The 20,258-nt window shown below is 38.0% G+C and overlaps 1 protein-coding gene and 1 long non-coding RNA gene across 2 annotated transcripts in view; one reads left to right on the forward strand and one right to left on the reverse strand.

The window, feature by feature from the left end:
* Positions 1–19,199, reverse strand: part of LOC126256539 (odorant receptor Or2-like) — a 38,806-nt gene extending 19,607 nt beyond the window's left edge. Inside the window, exons 1-2 of the mRNA XM_049955491.1 lie at positions 19,046–19,199; positions 9,769–9,873 (exon numbers count right to left, since the gene is read on the reverse strand). Of these exons, the coding sequence (XP_049811448.1) occupies positions 9,769–9,843 (75 nt within the window). The 5' untranslated portion in view covers positions 9,844–9,873; positions 19,046–19,199. The remainder of the gene's footprint in view (positions 1–9,768; positions 9,874–19,045) is intronic.
* On the forward strand, positions 4,025–7,545 carry LOC126256555 (uncharacterized). Its single transcript, XR_007546464.1, has 2 exons — positions 4,025–6,139; positions 6,443–7,545. It is a non-coding gene; the product is annotated as an uncharacterized LOC126256555 (long non-coding RNA).
* Positions 19,200–20,258: the final 1,059 nt, after the last annotated feature.

A 20,258-nucleotide genomic window follows, 5' to 3' on the forward strand; every position in this document is an offset into this window, starting at 1 on the left:
GCTTTGTGTCTATCTTGGCCACAATAATGCGTTCACTATGCTGTTTGTAGTAGCTAACCCGCACTCCTATTTTTTTATTCATTATTAAACCTACTCCTGCATTACCCCTATTTGATTTTGTATTTATAAACCTGTAATCACCTGACCAAAAGTCTTGTTCCTCCTGCCACCGAACTTCACTAATTCCCACTATATCTAACTTTAACCTATCCATTTCCCTTTTTAAATTTTCTAACCTACCTGCCCGATTAAGGGATCTGACATTCCACGCTCCGATCCGTAGAATGCCAGTTTTCTTTCTCCTGATAACGACGTCCTCTTGAGTAGTCCCCGCCCGGAGATCCGAATGAGGGACTATTTTACCTCCGGAATATTTTACCCAAGAGGACGCCATCATCATTTAATCATACAGTAAAGCTGCATGTCCTCGGGAAAAATTACGGCTGTAGTTTCCCCTTGCTTTCAGCCGTTCGCAGTACCAGCACAGCAAGGCCGTTTTGGTTAATGTTACAAGGCCAGATCAGTCAATCATCCAGACTGTTGCCCCTGCAACTACTGAAAAGGCTGCTGCCCCTCTTCAGGAACCACATGTTTGTCTGGCCTCTCAACAGATACCCCTCCGTTGTGGTTGCACCTACGGTACGGCCATCTGTATCGCTGAGGCACGCAAGCCTCCCCACCAACGGCAAGGTCCATGGTTCATGGGGGAAGAGGCAGAAAGTATCACTTCAGTATGAATTCAACAAAATTAATAAAACAAGAAACAACTCCTTTCTTTCTAGTGAATTACCAATAAAATATGGTGTACCGCAGGGCTCAATCTTACGTCCACTACTCTTCTTTAATTACCAATAAAATATGGTGTACCGCAGGGCTCAATCTTACGTCCACTACTCTTCTTGATTTATGTGGACGACTTAGTTGAATATATGAGTCCCACAAAAACTATCCTGTTTGCCGATAACACCAGCATATTGCTCACTGGATCCAATCCAGAAACTTTGCAGTCCACAGCAGAAAGTTCTATGAAAAGACTTCCTGAGTGGTTCACAAAAAACAAACTCATTATAAATACTGAAAAAACAGTGTGTGTCAATTTTCATTTAATTCCTCCAACTAATCAAATGTCCATTCAAGCACAATTAAAAAATGATCCCCTAGAAAATGTGTGTGTCACAAAATTTTTGGGTCTATGGGTTCAGCAAGACTTAGTGGGACACACATATAAATAACTTGTCTAGAAAACTATCATCTGTGTGCTATGGCCTAAGAATCTTAAAGGCTACAACAAGCAAAACAACAGTACTGCAGGCATACAATGCACAGTTCCACTCACTAGTCCGATATGGGACCGTTTTCTGGGCATACTCAACTCACAGTGTAAAGGTTTTTAGAATGCAAAAAAGAGTTCTAAGAATAATTTGTGGCCTTAAAAAGATGGAGTCCTGTAAATCCCATTTTGCTGAACTTGGTGTTCTAAATGTTCCAAGTTTATTGATTTATGGAACTATCTTGTTCACTAGGGACTACCTCCTGAATACAAGCAAACTGCCACAGAACAAAAATGTACACAATTATAGTACCAGAGGGAAATCAAATATACATAAAAAAATATCCACAGAACAACCACCTATCAGAGGAGCATAATTAACATTTGTGTAATACTACACAATAAGATACCAGAGGAAATAAAAAATGCTACTCATCCAATATTTAAAGCTAAACTAAAGGCATTTCTAATAAAGCACTGTTTCTATTATGTCAGAGAATTTCTGAATATGTAACAAAATTAATTGTAATAGGTACGTATTTTTAATCTGCCTACTATTTTGCTAATACTATATATTATTGTAACTTATCTTTGACCTGTCCAATATCAATTGTACAATTTGTGCTGTATGATAAAACTGGACCAATAAAAAATCAAATCAAAATTTCCCACCTTTCTGCAGTTTCTTCCATTTTAATCTGCAGTTCATGAATTATGAGTGGATTTTTGCATATTTGCATGTTAGTGAATGTCAACACACGTAGAATTACTATTATATTTAACTAATTTGTGGATGTTTATGCATATATTTTACTTTTTAAGGGGAGCCGGAGGTGGTCAAATCCAAAAAATTACGATTTTTTTTTTTTTGCTACCGAAAATTAATTGGAACATTCCTCTTTAATGTAAACTTTGAATTATTGTTCTACTCGCCCTAGATGTGGAGTTATTACCATTTTCCCCCACGCCTGCAGAGGAAATGGGTGGCCGCGGAATGCATCTAACACCCTCTCGTGACTTCTTGGCGAACTGCTTGGGATTTTCTCGGCCTGTTACGCATACAGCGCATTATGTTACGCATACAGCAAGTGTGCAAGGGTTGGCTACATTGTTTTCTGTGACAAATGAAGCGCTAAGAGCGCGGAACATCGTCTCTTTGCTGTTTACTGTTTCGCATTAGTTCAGTGTTGCGCCTGTTGTTGGTAGTATTATACTTCTTGTGTAAAGCGTTGTTCTGGTTACGATGCCACGTATTAGTAACCGTGTATATAAGAAGAGGAAGAACGTAGGGAAAAGAAAATTAACACTAATACCAAGTTGCGATACTACAATTATTGAAACAGTGCCTTCTTCTGCTAAGCAACGCATGGCCGGCCATAGCCCTGTGACATCTTCTAGCAAGAAGCTGACTGGTGGAAGTAACAGATTTCGTGAATATGTTAGTGACAGTGACGATATTAACGAAGTACTGAATATTGGATTATTATCTTCTGTGCTGAAAGAAAGTGTTTGTGCAAAATGTGTTCAAGTGTAAGAGTAGGACTAGAGATAACAAAGCACTTTGGTTTAGCTTGTGAGATGAAGATAATCTGTGCATGTTGCAAGTATCAAGTGACTTTCTACAATTCACATGCTAGTCTCTTTGGTGAAAATGGACGATCTAGAGTGTTTGATGTGAATGTTCGACTTGTGTATGGTCTTCAATCCATTGGAAAAGGGTCTGCTGCTGGTAAACTGTTTTGTGGTATTATGAACTTGCCATCGCCTCCAAGCAAATTTGGGTACTACTGTGAACTGGTAGGATCCTCTATTGAAGATGTGGCTTTGAAAACCATGAAGGAGACAGTGGAGGAATCTGTAGAAATGAACGGTGGTTCTAGGGAATTGGTAGTGGCATTAGATGGTTGACGCAGAATCCTAATGAGAGCGTAAACAATTTGATTTGGAAAGTGATTCCTAAAAGGGTGTTTGTAAGCATAAAAACACTGCACTTTGGCACTTATGATGCAATGTATAGATGCAATAGCAACCTACAACCAAGGGAACAGTGTGAAGTGAACCTACAACCAAGGGAACAGTGTGAAGTTCTGAAGGCATTAGGATTTACAGCTGGGGTGAACACTGTACGAGCACTAAGAAATATTGACAGAGAAAGGATAAGAGGAGCAGAAAGAAGAGAAAGGCATTGAAGTATGATGGAACAACAGGCCAGAAAAGAAGACAAAAGAGGAAGCTTTTGGAGGATGAAGAAGAAGACCCTGATAATCCATCCTATAGAGCAGGAATGTATTGAGAAACTTTGATAGCCATTTCCTTTAAATTAGAATTTTTCGAATATAAGGAACATTTTCTCAAAATCCACTCAAGCTAGAGAGATGAAATTTTTATACAGCACTCCTAGTGGTCAAACTTACATTGTAACACAGCCATTTGGCAATATGTTCAGTAGTTTCATTTCAGTTTAATTATAAAGCAATTATTTGTAAAAAAAAAAAATTGGGCCATTAATAAAAAAAATAATTGGGAGGAAACTAGAAAAGATACTCCAAAATCCCTCTGTCATAACTGCAATACTAAACCACTCTATATGTAAAAAAAAATTCAAATTTTTCTCTTGGTAGTTTATTCATAAATGTTCCTCAAACTTAGTGATTTTAACATGGGCAGCATAGGCACCTCCGGCTCCCCTTAAGCAAAGATTCTTGAAGTACAAATATTTCACCATGAGACTTTAAGAAGAAGAAGAAGAAGAAGAAGAAGAAGAGACAGACCTGAGCAAATTCCTCTTTTATTGCTCTCTTTGTGTAAAAGGATTGTTATCAATCACGTTTATAAATCCATAAAGGGTGCCAAAAAATGAGAATATAGCTATCAACAATGAGCGGTTCCTGGTATACAGGGTGTTGAAAAAGTCCCTTTACAACTTCAAAATTTTATTACAAAGGCAGTTATTGAAATATTTTAACAAAATTTCTTTTATTGTAATCACTGGTTACTATGCTTCTGATACTCTGTTGATGGAAGGAACTGAACCTCTATAAAATGGCAACTCCTCAAGAGAAGGCACAATGTGTGTCTTGGTTTATTGAGACAAAATCGGATGTTCAGATTCAATGAAACTTCAGAGCAAAGTATGGAAGAGATCCTCCATCGACCCCTTCAATCCATGTAGGGCACAAAATATTTGTGGAGACAGAGACAGTGTTGGATAAAGGGAGGAGCAGGCGACCAAGAACATTCCAGGAAAACATCGATGGGGTTTTAAATGTCTTTACTCGTTCACCTACGAAGTCCATCCACACTGCTGCCAGACAGTTGCAACTACCATGTTCAACTGTGCATAGGGTACTCCACAAGAACTTACGGTTGTATGCTTACAAAGTGCAACTGTTACAGACACTTGAGCCAAATGACAAGCCAAAATGGACAGAGTTTGCACTGAACATGCTGGAACGCCTTTCGAAGGGTGAAGCATTCCTCAAGCAAGTTTGTTTCAGTGACAAGTCAACTTTTCATGTTTCTGGGGCATTAAACAGATACAGAATATGTGGATCTGAACAACCCCAAGTGACTAGGGAGCTTCACCGGGATAGTCCAAAATTGAAAGTGTGGTGTGGAATCATGTGCAACCAAATAATTGGTCCATTTTTCTTCAACAAGTCAACAATTACTCCAGATGTTTACTTCAACCTTCTGACCGAATATGTAGCACCACAACTGATTGACTTACAACCAACTATCATTTTCCAGCACGATGGTGCACCACCACATTGGGTACTGCATGTTCGTCGGTCCCTCAATGAAACATTTCCAGGCAGATGGACTGGGAGGGATGGGTCAATTCCTTGGCCACCATGTTCATCATACATCACTCCCTTGGACTTTTCTTTATAGGGGTATGTAAAAGATATCATGTATCAAACACAGATACAGGACATTGCTGACTTGAAGCAAAGGATTCGTAATGCTACTGCCACCATTGATGATGCTATGCTACAGCGAGCATGGCAAGAAATCGAGTACCGTCTTGATGTGCTTCGTGCAACTAAAGGTGCCCATATAGAGAGGTCTATTAAACACTGTCAAAAAAACTTTTATAAACACTGGTTACAATAAAAAAAACATTGTTAAAATATTTAAACAACTGCCGTTTTGAAGTTGTAAAGGGACTTTATGGGCACCCTGTATTACGAAAAAAATATGACACTCTATAGCCTCACATAAACTAAATGGCATTCAGTGATTGTGAGACAAATCTTTAAAGATCAAGGCAGCCATCACATCATAAAACTCAATATGGTTTGTATTATGTTACACAGAAAACAACCTGCTGCAATAACAACATATCCAAGAATTAAAAAGGATAATTTTCAGTTAACTTTTACATTTGTAACTAATGTGCTGTTTCTGAAGTGTGAGCATGAGAAGACAGAATATCACAATGTCGAAGGAGAAGAGCAGTAAAACTTATTTTCTTCAACAGTGGATTTATACTACTCTAACAACAGATGAAAATGTAGTACTGTGCCAAGTGTTTGAAAAACATGTACATTTTGTTTTTATATTTTCAGAATAAGTTAGTGGGTATTGTTTTTATTTCACTAAAAATAAACTTACATCATTTTTTTACCACTGTTATAGGTGACCTATGACAAAAAATTCCAGATTACACAACATTTACAAACAAGTCACTGAAATGCTGTTAATAAAAATGTCCCCAAGACCCAAACTACCTTACCAGCAGCATTTTATTTTAACAGGGGTGGAAATCAAAGCAATGATAATTTTTCGAAAGACATCTGCACCAAGCAAAAAGTTCATGATGAATCAACAATGAGGAAAAACTACCATGGCAAAGTTTACGAAGAGGTAAGTTTAAATTTTTATTCAATGAAATTAGTTTATGTCCTCCCCCCCCCCCCCAAATCACAATATTTTGAGCAGGATAAAAACTTGCAAATTATTTAAAACTTTTAAATGTATTATACAAAAATATTTTGAAATGGAAACATAAAATTATATGTGGCCTGTAGTGCCATGGAGTTTGGTTTGGTTTAGTTTATGATCAAGAAACATAATTTTTATAAATTTTTAAACTTATTTTCCCAAAAGTGAGACCCCTAAATTACACCGCTGATCTATATTAATTTTCAATAAAATTATTCTTTTCAGGTAATACAAGAAATCAACAGTGACTCAAACTTTTGGTGATCTGTAGATGAAACAACAGACTCATGTGGGAGATGTACTGCCTGCATCATCTTGTGAAAAATGACGGAATATGAACCAGAATTAACCTATCACATTGCCTCCAGAGTACTGGAAGAAAGAAACAGTTCAACGATAGCTAGGGTTGTTTGTGATGCATTATGCATTTTGTGTCCTGCTACAGAAAGCGAGGAAAAATTCTTGGTAATATTTACAGCAGCACACATGAGAAAGCTGCTAAAGCTTTGCAGGTATTTTATCCTGGTACTTCACAGGACTTGTTTCACACAATGTCTTCATTGGCTGGCATAGGAAATTCGAGCAAATTTTCTAGAAGAAAAAGCCTTAACTTTTTTGTGAAAAAAAGTTTTTGTGAAGGTGCCAGCAAGAGTGAAATTATTTACTGATATGGTGCAAGATACTCATTGACCCCCAGAGCCAATCATCACAAGCTGGAGAACATGCACTGAAGTAGCTCTGTATTATAGTGATCATTTAGAAGCAGTGAAAAAGCGCTCAACATGATGAACAAAAATGAAGCAGCAAGTATCCCTGCTGCAGTTAATGCTTCCAATGAGAAGGGTCTCCAGAGTCAGTCAGTGCTTATTAGGACCTGTTGTCATCTGCAATCACACGTTTGGAAGAAAAAGGAATGCCTCTATCTTCTGCCCTCCAGGTATATGAAACAGTTGTTACTGGATATGTATGAGGAGACATAGGAAATTGCCTTTGTAGCAAAATTGAGGAAATTGAAGCACAGAATACAGGTTTAATGTTTCTTTGGGATGTGAATAAAGTGCTACAAGGAGACTCTGAAAAACAACTTCATGCTTATTCTCTAAGTGACATAAGCTCTTTTGGTTCTGCCCTGTGACTTTGTGTGAAGTAGAGAGATCTTTCTCTTCATATAAAAGCTTTTAAGTGGCAGAAAAAAGTCATTTCTTCCACAAAACTGTGAAAAATATTTGTTTATTGTAATAAAAACAGCTATGCTAAAATAGACTGAGAGAATAATTAATTTTGTTAATGACTGAGTTTAAGAATAAATTTACAGTTTGATTACTTCATTCAGAGTAATAAATGCGAGAAAGTTGAAATAATGTATTTTATTTTTAATGCATATTTTAAGGCTGGTAAGCATATGTATGAGATTTTTTAGTGCTTTGATACATGCATATATTCATACTCTATAGTGCACATAAATCAGAACTCTAATGATCATTGACATCTTCCAATGTAGATCTTTGAGGTCTAAAATCTGTTTTTGAACTCTCAGTCTTATGATTATGTAATCTATTTGAATCCTTCTGCTGCCTGCAGATTTCTTCCACATACATAGCAGTAGTGCCTGTCCCAAGATCCAAATGGAGGACTATTTTCCCACTGGAATATTTTACACAGAGAAACACCATCATCATTAAACCATACAGTGTAGCTGCCTGTCCTCGAGGAAAATAGCAGTTGTAGTTTCCCCTGGTTTCCATTGTTCACAGTACCAGCACAGCAAAGTCGCATTGACTAATGGTATGAAACATACTTTTGTCTGGTCTCTCCACCGATAACCATCTGATGCGGTTGTACCTATGATGTGGCTATCTTTATCGTAGAGACCTGCAAGGCACCCCACCTTGGCAAGGTCCATTGTTCATAGATATCTGTATTGCACTGAAACTATCAGATCAACAGTGCAAATGTTGACAATATGCACTGTGAGTCCTGTTTGTTTCCAAACTTGCTTAGGTCACTGAAGATAATTGTTGTTGACAACAGCAACACAAACATAACTATTCATCCTCAAACCTGCATTAAATAATGCTTGGTTCTGTCTCAGGTTTCTTTCTCCAGCAGTGTTCTTTCTACTTTCCAATGGTACACAGATTTGGTATAGATTTATTGGTAAAGAGATGCAAAACCTGCAGATGCAAAGGTGTTGTAATGTGGCTGCCATCACTGTGGCAACAGCTCGCTTAAGCGCCATCATGCCAATCTTCAGACACATTCAATGAACCCATATACGAGGTGCATATTGGCCAAAGCTTTATCAGTAAACCTATCCATATTGCAGTGTCGTTGTTGTTGTTGTTGTTGTATATGGATCCCGCTCCAGCTACTGCCGGGTCTGGGTGCTGACGAGTCCTCTCCATTTGGCTCGGTTCTCCCACCACATTTCCTCCTCCACTTGCTGCCAGGTCACACCTCCCTTTCCAAAGATATTCTCACTCCCATTTTCCACCATGTTCTTGGGTGCCCTCTAGGTCTTTTTTCATCCATCTTTAGTTATACCATAATTTTGGGAAGTCTCTGCCCACGCATCCTCTTAACCTGCCCGTACCATGTTAATCTCTTTTTTTTTTCAATTTCTTCTCTCATACTTTCTTGTTTAAGGTCCTTTCTAATATCTACATTCCTTACTCTGTCCATTCCTGTTTTTCCCTTAACTCCTCTGAGAAATTTCATTTCCCCTGCTTGCAGTCTGTTCCAGTCCCTTTCTGCATTGTCCATGTTTCTCCTCCACAGGTAACAATAGGGAAGTAATAACTCTTATACATAAGGAGATTTGTTTTTTCTGAAACTTCTACATTCCAAATCAGGTGCTTTATTGTTTGGTAGAAATTGCCTCCCTTCTGTAACCTCCTATTAATTTCATTGGTTATTCTTCCATCACTAGATATTTCACTACCTAAATAAGTGAAACTGTCTACCACTTTAAGGAGTTCTCTATTCAAAGTAATATCTCCGTTGATCCCTTTGTCTCTTCCAAATACCGTTACTTCACTTTTATCTTTATTTATTTTTAATCCATATTGCTGTGTATCTCTGTTAAACATATAACTAATGCTGCTACAAAAACAAATGAAAAACAGAGCTAGATAATACTGAATGCAGACTTGAGAGCAAAGAGTAAAGTTGGCACTACTATTGTTAACAGCAAGTGCTGTGAGAAAATGGAGCAGTTTTGTTTGCAAACAAGACACACAGCACATACCATGAATATTTGCACTACTGTGCATATGTTTCAGTACACTATGTGTACAAAGATAAATGTTGGTAAGAAATCAAACGAAATTCCGTTACTGTACAATAAGCCACTGGAGACGGGATGTCCAATATACCAAAATATTCAGAAATATGCCTGAACAAATTCCAGAATTTTGTCAGTGGAGTCTGTGATCATTCTACACATGCTTTCACCCTCTGTCAGAAGTGATGAATAAAAGAGTCAATAATTTTTGTGACACAGACTAATTGTTTATTTAAAAATTAGTAATTTTATATTTTTGGTTACTTACTTCATCTATCACTCTATTTGCAAAGTAACAAAACATTCCCATTTCAAATATGGCTGCACCTAACAATTCCATCATATTAAGAAATCTTGCAAGTTGTTGTTCTTTCTGGAAAACAAAATTGTGTAGTACAATATTAGTGATTTCTAAAGATTATGAGCACATTAATTGCAAATATGGACTGTTCATAGTAACAACATAAGAGAGAGTGTAGAAACAAAGCTGAAAGACACACAAGGAATATAGGAGCAGAACAACCCTCTTCTAACTAGTCTTTTCAGTTGTTCGTGTGTGAAACAGAAGTAAAACTGGACATTTAACACAGTATGCTAGTTGCTTCATTCACTTTTCCATTCACTGCCTTGAACTGCTCAAAGTACAGAAATTTCTTGACTGCTTTCATGACTTCATTGTCAGTTTGCACTGTTTCCTATTTGATGTTTTGAATGTACATTATGTAAGTATTATTGTAGTTGGTTTTCAAACAAACTTTCAAATGTTCTTACATTTGTAATATTTTCCAGAACTAAAGACAAATAGCAAAATGAAGGAAATTCAAATAGTTTCCTCCTCCTCTTTGCCACAGTTTAGTGATCTGGATACTTTCTCTAAGGCTGCAAGGAGTACTTTTGATCATATGGTAACTCCCGGTCTGAATTCTCTTTCAACTCTGAACTTCACACTACACTTCTAAAGTGTAATAGAAGCTATAACAGACATTATAATATTCTTAAGTATATTCACACAGGTTAAATCAATATTAGTATAAATTATCAATGACATGGGAAGTCTTGATTGTTACTCACCATACAGAGGAGGCATAGAGTCACAGACAACCACAATGAAAAGCAACACTAGAAATATTTCAGTTTTGGTGTGTGTGTGTGTGTGTGTGTGTGTGTGTGTGTGTGTGTGTGTGTGTGTGTGTGTGTAGGGGTTGGGGGGCACAATATCCACATTCACTCTCGTTGTTATAAATAAGTATTAACAAGGATATTAACAAGGACAGTAAGACACAAAGAATAACCAGCACTCAGGCAGCAACTGAGCAGTGATAGCAGACAGCACAGGCCAGGGCAGTGGCATTACTACTGGAGTACTGGTCATTCATCTTCTTTTACCATCCCTTTTAATACATACTGATAAAACAAATGTCGCACTAGACTAACTGGGGACCACTCTACCGAATGGGAATGTAAAATTTTGCTTGAAAAAAATTTTGTTTGCAACGGGACACAAACCAACGCTTTCCATCCACACTGGAAGTCAAATGAAAAATGTGATGAGCAGTATTCGTTTGGGCTGACACCATCTACACGTAGCAAAAACGAAATTCCACATATCCACTGAAACACTATACAAAATGCGCCCGACTCTTAAGAGAGACACCAATTTTTAAATAAAATCTCATAATCTATATTTCCAGTTGCAAAATATGACTCCATATCTTAGTTACAATCAAGGGACTCAACAGGATCCAATACAAATGTTCAGACAATGTTAATATCCATAAGATAACCAATATTTATGGATCATCTTATAGAGAACAAATGTGGATGGACTTTTTACCAACCTGAATGTTTGGTGAGGCGAAGTCTTCTACACTCTGAACTAAATGTATTAGAGTGACACATGAATTGACTGACTGCCAAATTACAAAATGGTTCAAATGGCTCTGAGCACTATGGGACTCAACCTCTGAGGTCATTAGTCCCCTAGAACTTAGAACTAGTTAAACCTAACTAACCTACGGACATCACAAACATCCATGCCCGAGGCAGGATTCGAACCTGCGACCGTAGCGGTCTTGCGGTTCCAGACTGCAGCGCCTTTAACCGCACGGCCACTTCGGCCGGCTGCCAAATTACAGTATTGACTGGAAGTACGAGGGCTGCGCCAACACACAATTGGAACATGAACTGTTCATATTGATCTTAGGCACAAAGATTCAGGTCTGGAATGAAAATACTGTGACTACAGCTCTGCTGAAGTTTAGCACTTTTTATGTATCTCAACCAGTTCTTCAGGCCCTAGCAGGCTCATGTATCATTGGCAGGATTGTTGGAAGTCCTGCTACCACAAGCAAGTTCCTCAGACATTGGTATTCTGGTTTGGATGAACTGAGGGAGCTGACTAATGAAACTCAGGCAGTTGGGCCATGAAGAATGTGCTTAGCTAATTCATGGCCCTGCCTTCATACACAAAATTTAGCTAAAAAGACAATAATATGGACTTTAGAAACCAAGTTCTTTTTACTACTTTTTTTATATTGGCTTAATAAAAGAATAGATGATGATGATGATGATGATGATGATGACGATGATTGGTTTGTGGGGTGCTCAACTGCACAGTCACCAGCACCTGTACACAATCCCAATCTGTACACAGTCCACTCCAGCCACTCTCATGAATGGTGATGGAATGAAGATGGCAACACAAACACCCAATCCCCAGGCAGAGAAAATCCCCAACCCAGCCGAGAATCGAACCCAGGACACCATGATCCAGAAGTAGCAATGCTAGCCACTAGACCACGAGCTGTGGATTAAAAGAATAGAAACACCCAGATCTGGTATGAGATTGTAATGAGCAGCCACTGCTAGCAAATGGTGCTAAACTTTGACATATCTTGGCTCACAGCCATCTCAATCCAGATGTGAGTACTTTTTAATCTGGTAAGTTGTGATTCCATGAGTCCTTATGCTGATGGTGTGCCAGCAGATACATCAAGTTAAGATAGTCACATGGCAGTCAGTCAGTCTTCAAGTCTAGATGATTGTAGACAACAGCTCACCACACTGTCTGCAGTGGAGTTCATCCACATTTCGTAGCCATAAAGAAATCCACAATGGTGGACTAACCACTGCATGACATGAAAGTCTGAACTGGTTGTTGGTATCTTCCCTAGTTGGTTCCTTTAATCCTCATTAAGGTATAATTAAAAGCTCTCCTCCCAGTCATCTTTTTTCTGTACCAGATTTACTAAGATGGGTTTTGGAGGTAAACGTAATATGATTCTCCAGGGCAAGTGTCATGTTAACATCATGAAGAAAGGTGAATGAATATATAGCAGCAGAGTGTATGTGTGTCCCAGCATCTCCTCCCAACCTCCTGGGTGGATTTCAGCCAAATTTGGTGCACATACAGCTTACTCAAAAAAATAAGAATTGTGGGGGCCTTAGAACCCCATAGCTCCAATAAGAGCAGATGTATGGGCAAAAATGTGTTCCCCCTCCCTCCAAAACCCTTAGCATGTAGGCAGCTCTGCACAACAGGCATGTTGTGTGGGGATGGCATCAGACAGCTTTATCAACCTCCTTTGCAGAGCAACCCTGCAAGAGCTACACTTGTAGATGGGCACGGTTAAGCAGAGGGACAGAGGAGGAAATTGATAGTGAGAAAGGGGGAGCATGAGTGGTTAGAGTAGTAGGGCAGAGACAAGTGGGAGGGGGAGGAGGAGATGGACAGAAAGACGAGGAGGAGGAGGGGGGGGGGGAGCATATGCGTGCAATGTAAGTTTTGAATGCATATGTGGGCAAAGCCGCAGGAAAAAGGCTAGTATCTAAGTTAAAGACACTAGAAATTGCAGCTCAGTGAACCTGACATTAATCAGGCAGCAAAAATGCTGAAGTTGTAGTTTACAGTACACAGCTGGAACAAAGGAGTGCATTAAGCTGACACATTTGACTCTTGATCTACTTTGTTGGCAACAGTCAATTATGAGTGCAGAACACATTTTGCAGTTACATACGGTTTTTCTAGGAGTGAACTCATGATTATGTTAATTATGACTATAGGAGCCTCAGCAATAAATATCTGAACATCTTTGGTAACACTTTGGAGACCAGCCACTTAGAAGAAATGGGGCCTAGGAAACCGGTAGTTTATGCCTTATTTAAAGCATTGCTGGCACTTATGTAACTGATGTATCATCAAGAGTAACACATAATAAAAAGGAACAACCTCCAAGGTTTACTTTTCATGCTTACTTTTGTTCTTTGATGTGTTACAAATTTTAAATAATGATGACAGAAAATATGATTATTCTCCCATGAAAAAAATGCAAGATGAGTTATTGAGCAATTTCCTCCTCTTGAACTTCCCAGATTTCTTGCTCACTCAACAAATCTGACATATTTGTAGCAGAATTACAGCAAACTGTGAAATATAACGAGTATATGCATGGGAACATAACTGTGATTGTAGTGGCTCAGCCATTCAAGATAGCAGCTGTTACGTTCACTAATAGTTCTTTCAAAATAATTATAGAAATTGACAACAGAAGGCAGCTCCAGTCAAGAGACAGATAGTGAGATGTCTGCACATGAAATGAGTCCAGTTTTGGAGCGATAAATCGTTCACGTGCCGAGAAACCAGCGGCCCGACATTTATTCGAGTGCAGTCTTTTTAACACAAAGTTGTGGCCCAAGCTATGCTTGGGCTTCATCTCCAAAATGTTAAATAATTCTCTTATACAAAGATGGATAAATATTTAAAAATCAAACTTTTATAACACAAAATGTTCATTAATACATCATTTATCATTTCCAACCTCATTTACATACAATCACAAGACACATTCAATTTCAACGATAAAAAACCTTACAGTTGTTGGTACAATCTTTGCTTTAAAATGTGATGTTAAAGTGTATATACAAAAAAGTAAAACCAAAGCTAAAATAATAGGTCACAACAATGTGGCTGGTCGATTGCTTACTGAATAAATAGATGAGACGGCCACCATGAAAATATCTAATAGGGGAAATGTCACATACTATATACCACAGGATCTGACCAGATAAAGTAAAGAGCAAATCAACTGGCATATTTCATCATTTCAATCTGCACATACCTATGTCCTACTTTCGAAACTGCTTAAAAGCTCTTCTGCATATCTCGCTGCAGTGGTACTTCTGGAAAAAGGCTATGGCAGAGAAATATCAAAGTCAAGGTCTAGGGGATGTGTCCAGAATGAATAATTTGGCCAGCGTTGGAGAATATACTGTGATAAAACTTCCTTACAGATTGAAACCACGCGCCAGTCTGAATCTCAAACCTGGATCCTTACCTTTTACATGCAGTGGTCTTATTGACTGAACTCTCTATCCATCACTTCATGTCAACCTAACCAGCGTGATGAACTGGTACAGACAGAATGCAGCTTTGAAGTGAACTGAGTGGAGTGGATAACTCAGTTGGTAAGCAAATTGCTAGCAAAAGACTAGATTCATGACTCAAGTTCTGGTACAACATATATAATTCGTATGTCAAGAAGTTTTATAACATCTCATGCTCCATTGTAGAGTGAAAGATACTGTCAAGAAACAGTCCCTATGCTACAGTAAGTCATTTTGTCCTGTCAAATGGGGTCACTAAAAAAAATGTTAATCTGGCACTAAGATAAAGTTTGTTGTTATTATTATACTGGTACATATTGATACACTTTACAAAAATGCATGCATGTGAGGTATGTTCCATGTCACCTCCTAAACCACTTAACAAATTTTAACCAAATTTGGTACACATATCACTTACAGGCGAGAAAGAAGAGTTCTAAGATAAGAACTACCTGCCTATTGAAGGAGTGGGGTAGGGATGAAAATGCAGTGTAGCCCACGATGCACAAATACTCGGAATTTACTCATACAGTATTTAAGAATTAGAGCGCTCAGTCTCCTCCAATAAAGTTAACACACAATTCCAAACCTTTACAAAACTTTTTCACACTGACACCCCTGTGGAAAGATGAAAGGAATAAAGTTTATTGCATATTACATTTTCGTTGTTCATGCATCAGTCACAATTTAATTTATTGCCGCTTTGCTATTAACTCTATTAATGACACATTTTGCAGACAGTATTCACATACTTCACTGAATGTACCTGCAAAATTATACATTGTACAACACACAGTTCAGGAAATGGGATGTCATAAACACTGAGCTGCATGGAAACGAAACTGCACTAAGTATCTATACCTGGTGTAGCAGAAATAAATTGTATACAAAAACCTTTCTTGTGAATCAGTATGTGTATTAGTGAAAACCATATCAAAATTCCTACTAGTTCCTCAGATTAACCTTGACATACAGACAGAAAAACACAGCAGAGGGCTTTAATTTATAACTCATATAGGTGACTCTAGGCTCCATATGCAGGATGAGAAGAAAGTAACTCCCTGCTGAGAGCTGCTGGACTTTTAATTGTCAAGTCAACCTTTGATTAAACAAAACCTTTTGTTTCAGTGGTGCTAAATGTATCTCATGCTGCATTATTTACTTAACAATGACTATTGCAAAAGCAGCTAAAAGGTGTCCTAATAACAAAGTGTGACAGTCCATAAAAGAGGTACCAAGAATGTGTCAAACATGTGGCATGCTCATCGGTAGAGCAAAAGGCCTCTGAAACCCACATCTTAAATCAAACTATGTATCAAGGACAACAGTGCAGCCACCACTCAACACCAAGGACAGAAAATTTGTGGAGGTCCTGCTAGTAATGTCCATATAGCTTCAAATGCTGTGTGTGTCAAAACAGTTACTTACCCTGACGCTATATATACTTTGGAGCAAAGCATCTACATCTACATCTACATCTATACTCCGCAAGCCACCCAACGGTGTGTGGCAGAGGGCACTTTACATGCCACTGTCATTATCTCCCTTTCCTGTTCCAGTGGCATATGGTTCGCGGGAAGAACGACTGCCGGAAAGACTCCGTGTGTGCTTGAATCTCTCTAATTTTACATTCGTGATCTCCTCGGGAGGTATAAGTAGGGGGAAGCAATATATTCGATACCTCATCCAGAAGCGCACCCTCTCGAAACCTGGACAGCAAGTTACACCGCGATGCAGAGCACCTCTCTTGCAGAATCTGCCACTTGAGTTTGCTAAACATCTCCATAATGCTTACCAAATAACCCTGTGACGAAATGCACTGCTCTTCTTTGGATCTTCTCTATCTCCTCTGTCAACCTGACCTGGTACAGATCCCACACTGATGAGCAATACTCAAGTAGTTTTGTAAGCCACCTCCTTTGTTAATGGACTACATTTTCTAAGGACTCTCCCAATGAATCTCAACCTGGCACCCGCCTTACCAACAATTAATTTTATATGATCATTCCACTTCAAATCGTTCCGCACGCATACTCCCAGATATTTTACAGAAGTAACTGCTACCAGTGTTTGTTCCACTATCATATAATCATACAATAAAGGATCCTTCTTTCTATGTATTCGCAATACATTACATTTGTCTATGTTAAGGGTCAGTTGCCACTCCCTGCACCAAGTGCCTATCCGCTGCAGATCTTCCTGCATTTCGCTGCAATTTTCTAATGCTACAACTTCTATGTATACTACAGCATCATCCACGAAAAGCTGCATGGAACTTCCGGCACTATCTACTAGGTCACCCTGTGTTTCATTGGTGTTTACAGGCACAGTAAGTAATCAGATGACCAAGCGAATACATTTAATTTTATAAACTTGTGTGCCATATCTCTTTGTAAGCGAAAATCCCTATATTCCTATATATTTGACCAGAATTTGAAGACCATGCTTACCCAACTCACCTTCTGTGATTTAAGTAAGGCCTTTGACTGTATTGACCATTTTGTTTTTCTCTCTAAATTGAAGAACTACGGAATTTATGGCAAAAGTTTAAAGCTAGAGGAATCATACCTTAATGAAAAGCAAGCAGGTTGAGAAGTTTGCAAGTTCTGGATGTCACCCATCTAACCAACCTGAAGTTTAATATGGAGTGTCAAAGGGATAAACATTAGGACCTTTTCTATTCTTTGGATCACAGGGATAAAAAGTAGAATCTCTTCTGTTCTTTGTACTGGTAAATGACTTACCACAAAAACACATATGTTTACAGATGATACCATTTTTGTTTCTGTAAAACTGTATTGTAGGAATGGGAACTTAGAAAAATATCTAACCTAACCTAACCTAACCTAACCTAACCTAACCTAACGAGTTTGTTGACAAAGTTCAGCATCTTGGTGTAATGTAAGTGGACTGCCATTAAATGAACGAGAGACCCAGAATATATTTTCAGCCAACCAAAAAATTAGAGAAACAAAAAATATAAATGTAGTTCAGAAGAAGGCAATCAGAGTAATAGTAATGGGTAGACAACTTAACACAGTGAACACTTTTGTTACTTAAATATGTCTTAAGAGTAATTAATTTATATATTTCTGAAAGTATTAACACATACTTGCTGAACTATCAAACATAATTGTAATGAGTAAAAGAGACAAGTATATCAGAACCTGTACATCTCTACTCACAGTGCAAAACACATTAGAAAAAGTGAACAATAATCTTGTTTAGACAGCGACCAAAGTGTATAACTAATTCTCAAGGTACACCCAATGTACAGATTGTCCAAGGAAGAGCAAATCCATTTTACTCATTAGAATAATTTCTGCTTTGTCAACACAAGTATGCGTTTTTAGTAACATATTTATGTAGAATTACCCATTAAGAAATGTTGACACTGTAGGTTAAGTGCAATGACAAATTGTATTGTATGTATTTATGGCAAATATAGCTTATAAAATAAATAACAGGAATGTAAATATAGAGTATGATTTGGGGGAGGGGGGGAGGCTGTATATTGAGAGGCATGTGCACCCCCCTAAGAAGGTAGAAAGTACTTGCCAGAGAAACAGGGCTAGCACACAGTAACACACTGCACATCTATTTTATTTTATTTTATTTTTTTAAGTGCAACAACTTCCAGTGCAATGAGCAATTTCTGTTAACTACTCCCATAAATGTTAAGCTTCTCATTGCTCCTATAGTGCATTAACTTAATATCAAAATTAGTCCACAAAAAATTGGGGTTGAGAAGCACAGGATTAAACACAAGCACAAAAATGGTCAGGATGTCATAAGGAATGACAGCAGAAATGTCAGGCCATAATATGTAGGATATCCAAGAATACCCACAATTTATTTCCCAGTAAGTGCTTGGACCAACTGAGAGTATATATAGCTTGTAGCTTGTCTTGTAATAAAATGTCCTGAGATGAATAAAACATTGGAAGGGGTATAGGTAACCACTAACTTTGTAGTCAAGGTACTGAGTGAAAGAAAGGTGCCTAAAGAATGTGAATCTGTAGCAAAGTTATCCAAAAATTGCCTCTCTCTCTCTCTCTCTCTCTCTCTCTCTGTGCGCGCGCAATACATGATCATGTGCAAGTGAATATGCCACTTTTAAGTAAATTAAATCTTTATTTAAAAAATTATAACACCTGACTCACCAAAATCACTGTGAGTTGGAAACCCGTGAGACAGAAGAGTGTAGCACTGCATAAAAACTGTGTTAAAAACACAGCATTTACAATAGCCTCTACACCATCAATGTACCTATTTAGCAAATAAAAATGCGTTTAGTTATTGTGCTTAGACAAGCAAATGTAGACGATGGATGCCAATCTAATTACAACAGAAAAGAAATAAATGAAATACCTTCTTTCTTGTGTTGTCCCATACTTCACTGACACACAGAATATTAAACTCTTGTATCTGATATCTATTATAAACACTATAAAAAGCAAAACTTCTATCACAATTTTTGTAGCTCTGTCCCAAATTTTTTCAAAGGTAATCTTGGACACCTATTTGATTCGGATTTAGCAATTATTAAATGATTTATCCAGAATTAGATACATATTACATTTGTATTTGTAGATTTTGTTATCAGTTTTAGTTAAGCTGGTGAAAAGTTTGACAAAGGGGTTCTACGTTTATCAAAGAGATCAGCATAATGTACAAAGCTGGTTTCTACCACCACACGTCATCTTTGCATGCAAAATTATATCAGACTGTATTTGTTTGCTACATAGTGTCACACTAGATTGCATTAGTTACGTTTAATTATTTTTCTTAATAATGAGGATCTGTCGGCAGGCCAGCCTGGATGCTGTTGTTGGGTGATTTCGCACTTCCCCCTAAGTGAATACTGGGCTGGTACCCAATTCCTGCCTCTCTTACATGATTCGCAAACATTTAGAAAATTTTCATTCACTTTGACGTAACTAACAGCACACACAGACAGTTGGGGTACAAACATTCAACCCCTGGCCGTAACAGGGTAGCAATGGGAAGGGCGACTAGTCACCCTTAAATTAACCATGCCAAATCCTTTAATAACTGTGCTTACCGTTCACCAGTGTGGGACAAAGACACAAGAAACAAGGAGAAGAAGTTGTTTTCCTTCATCAATAATATTACTTCCCAAAAAGAATGAGTGTCCAGAATTTGGTCTAGAAAATATAATCTATCTTACCTACAAGTACAGCTGAAGGTATCATCCCTACTACATAAAAAAATAGGCATATTCCCGTCAAGCATTCACTACCTAGGTAGACATTTTTGTAGGTCCTGTACTTCTTTACCACATTTTCAACAATATTATGAGAAGGAAAGTTGCTATTCAGCATATAGCAGAGATGCTGAGTCGCAAATAGGCAC

Source organism: Schistocerca nitens, chromosome 1, assembly GCF_023898315.1.
Source record: "Schistocerca nitens isolate TAMUIC-IGC-003100 chromosome 1, iqSchNite1.1, whole genome shotgun sequence".
Classification (NCBI taxonomy): domain Eukaryota; kingdom Metazoa; phylum Arthropoda; class Insecta; order Orthoptera; family Acrididae; genus Schistocerca; species Schistocerca nitens.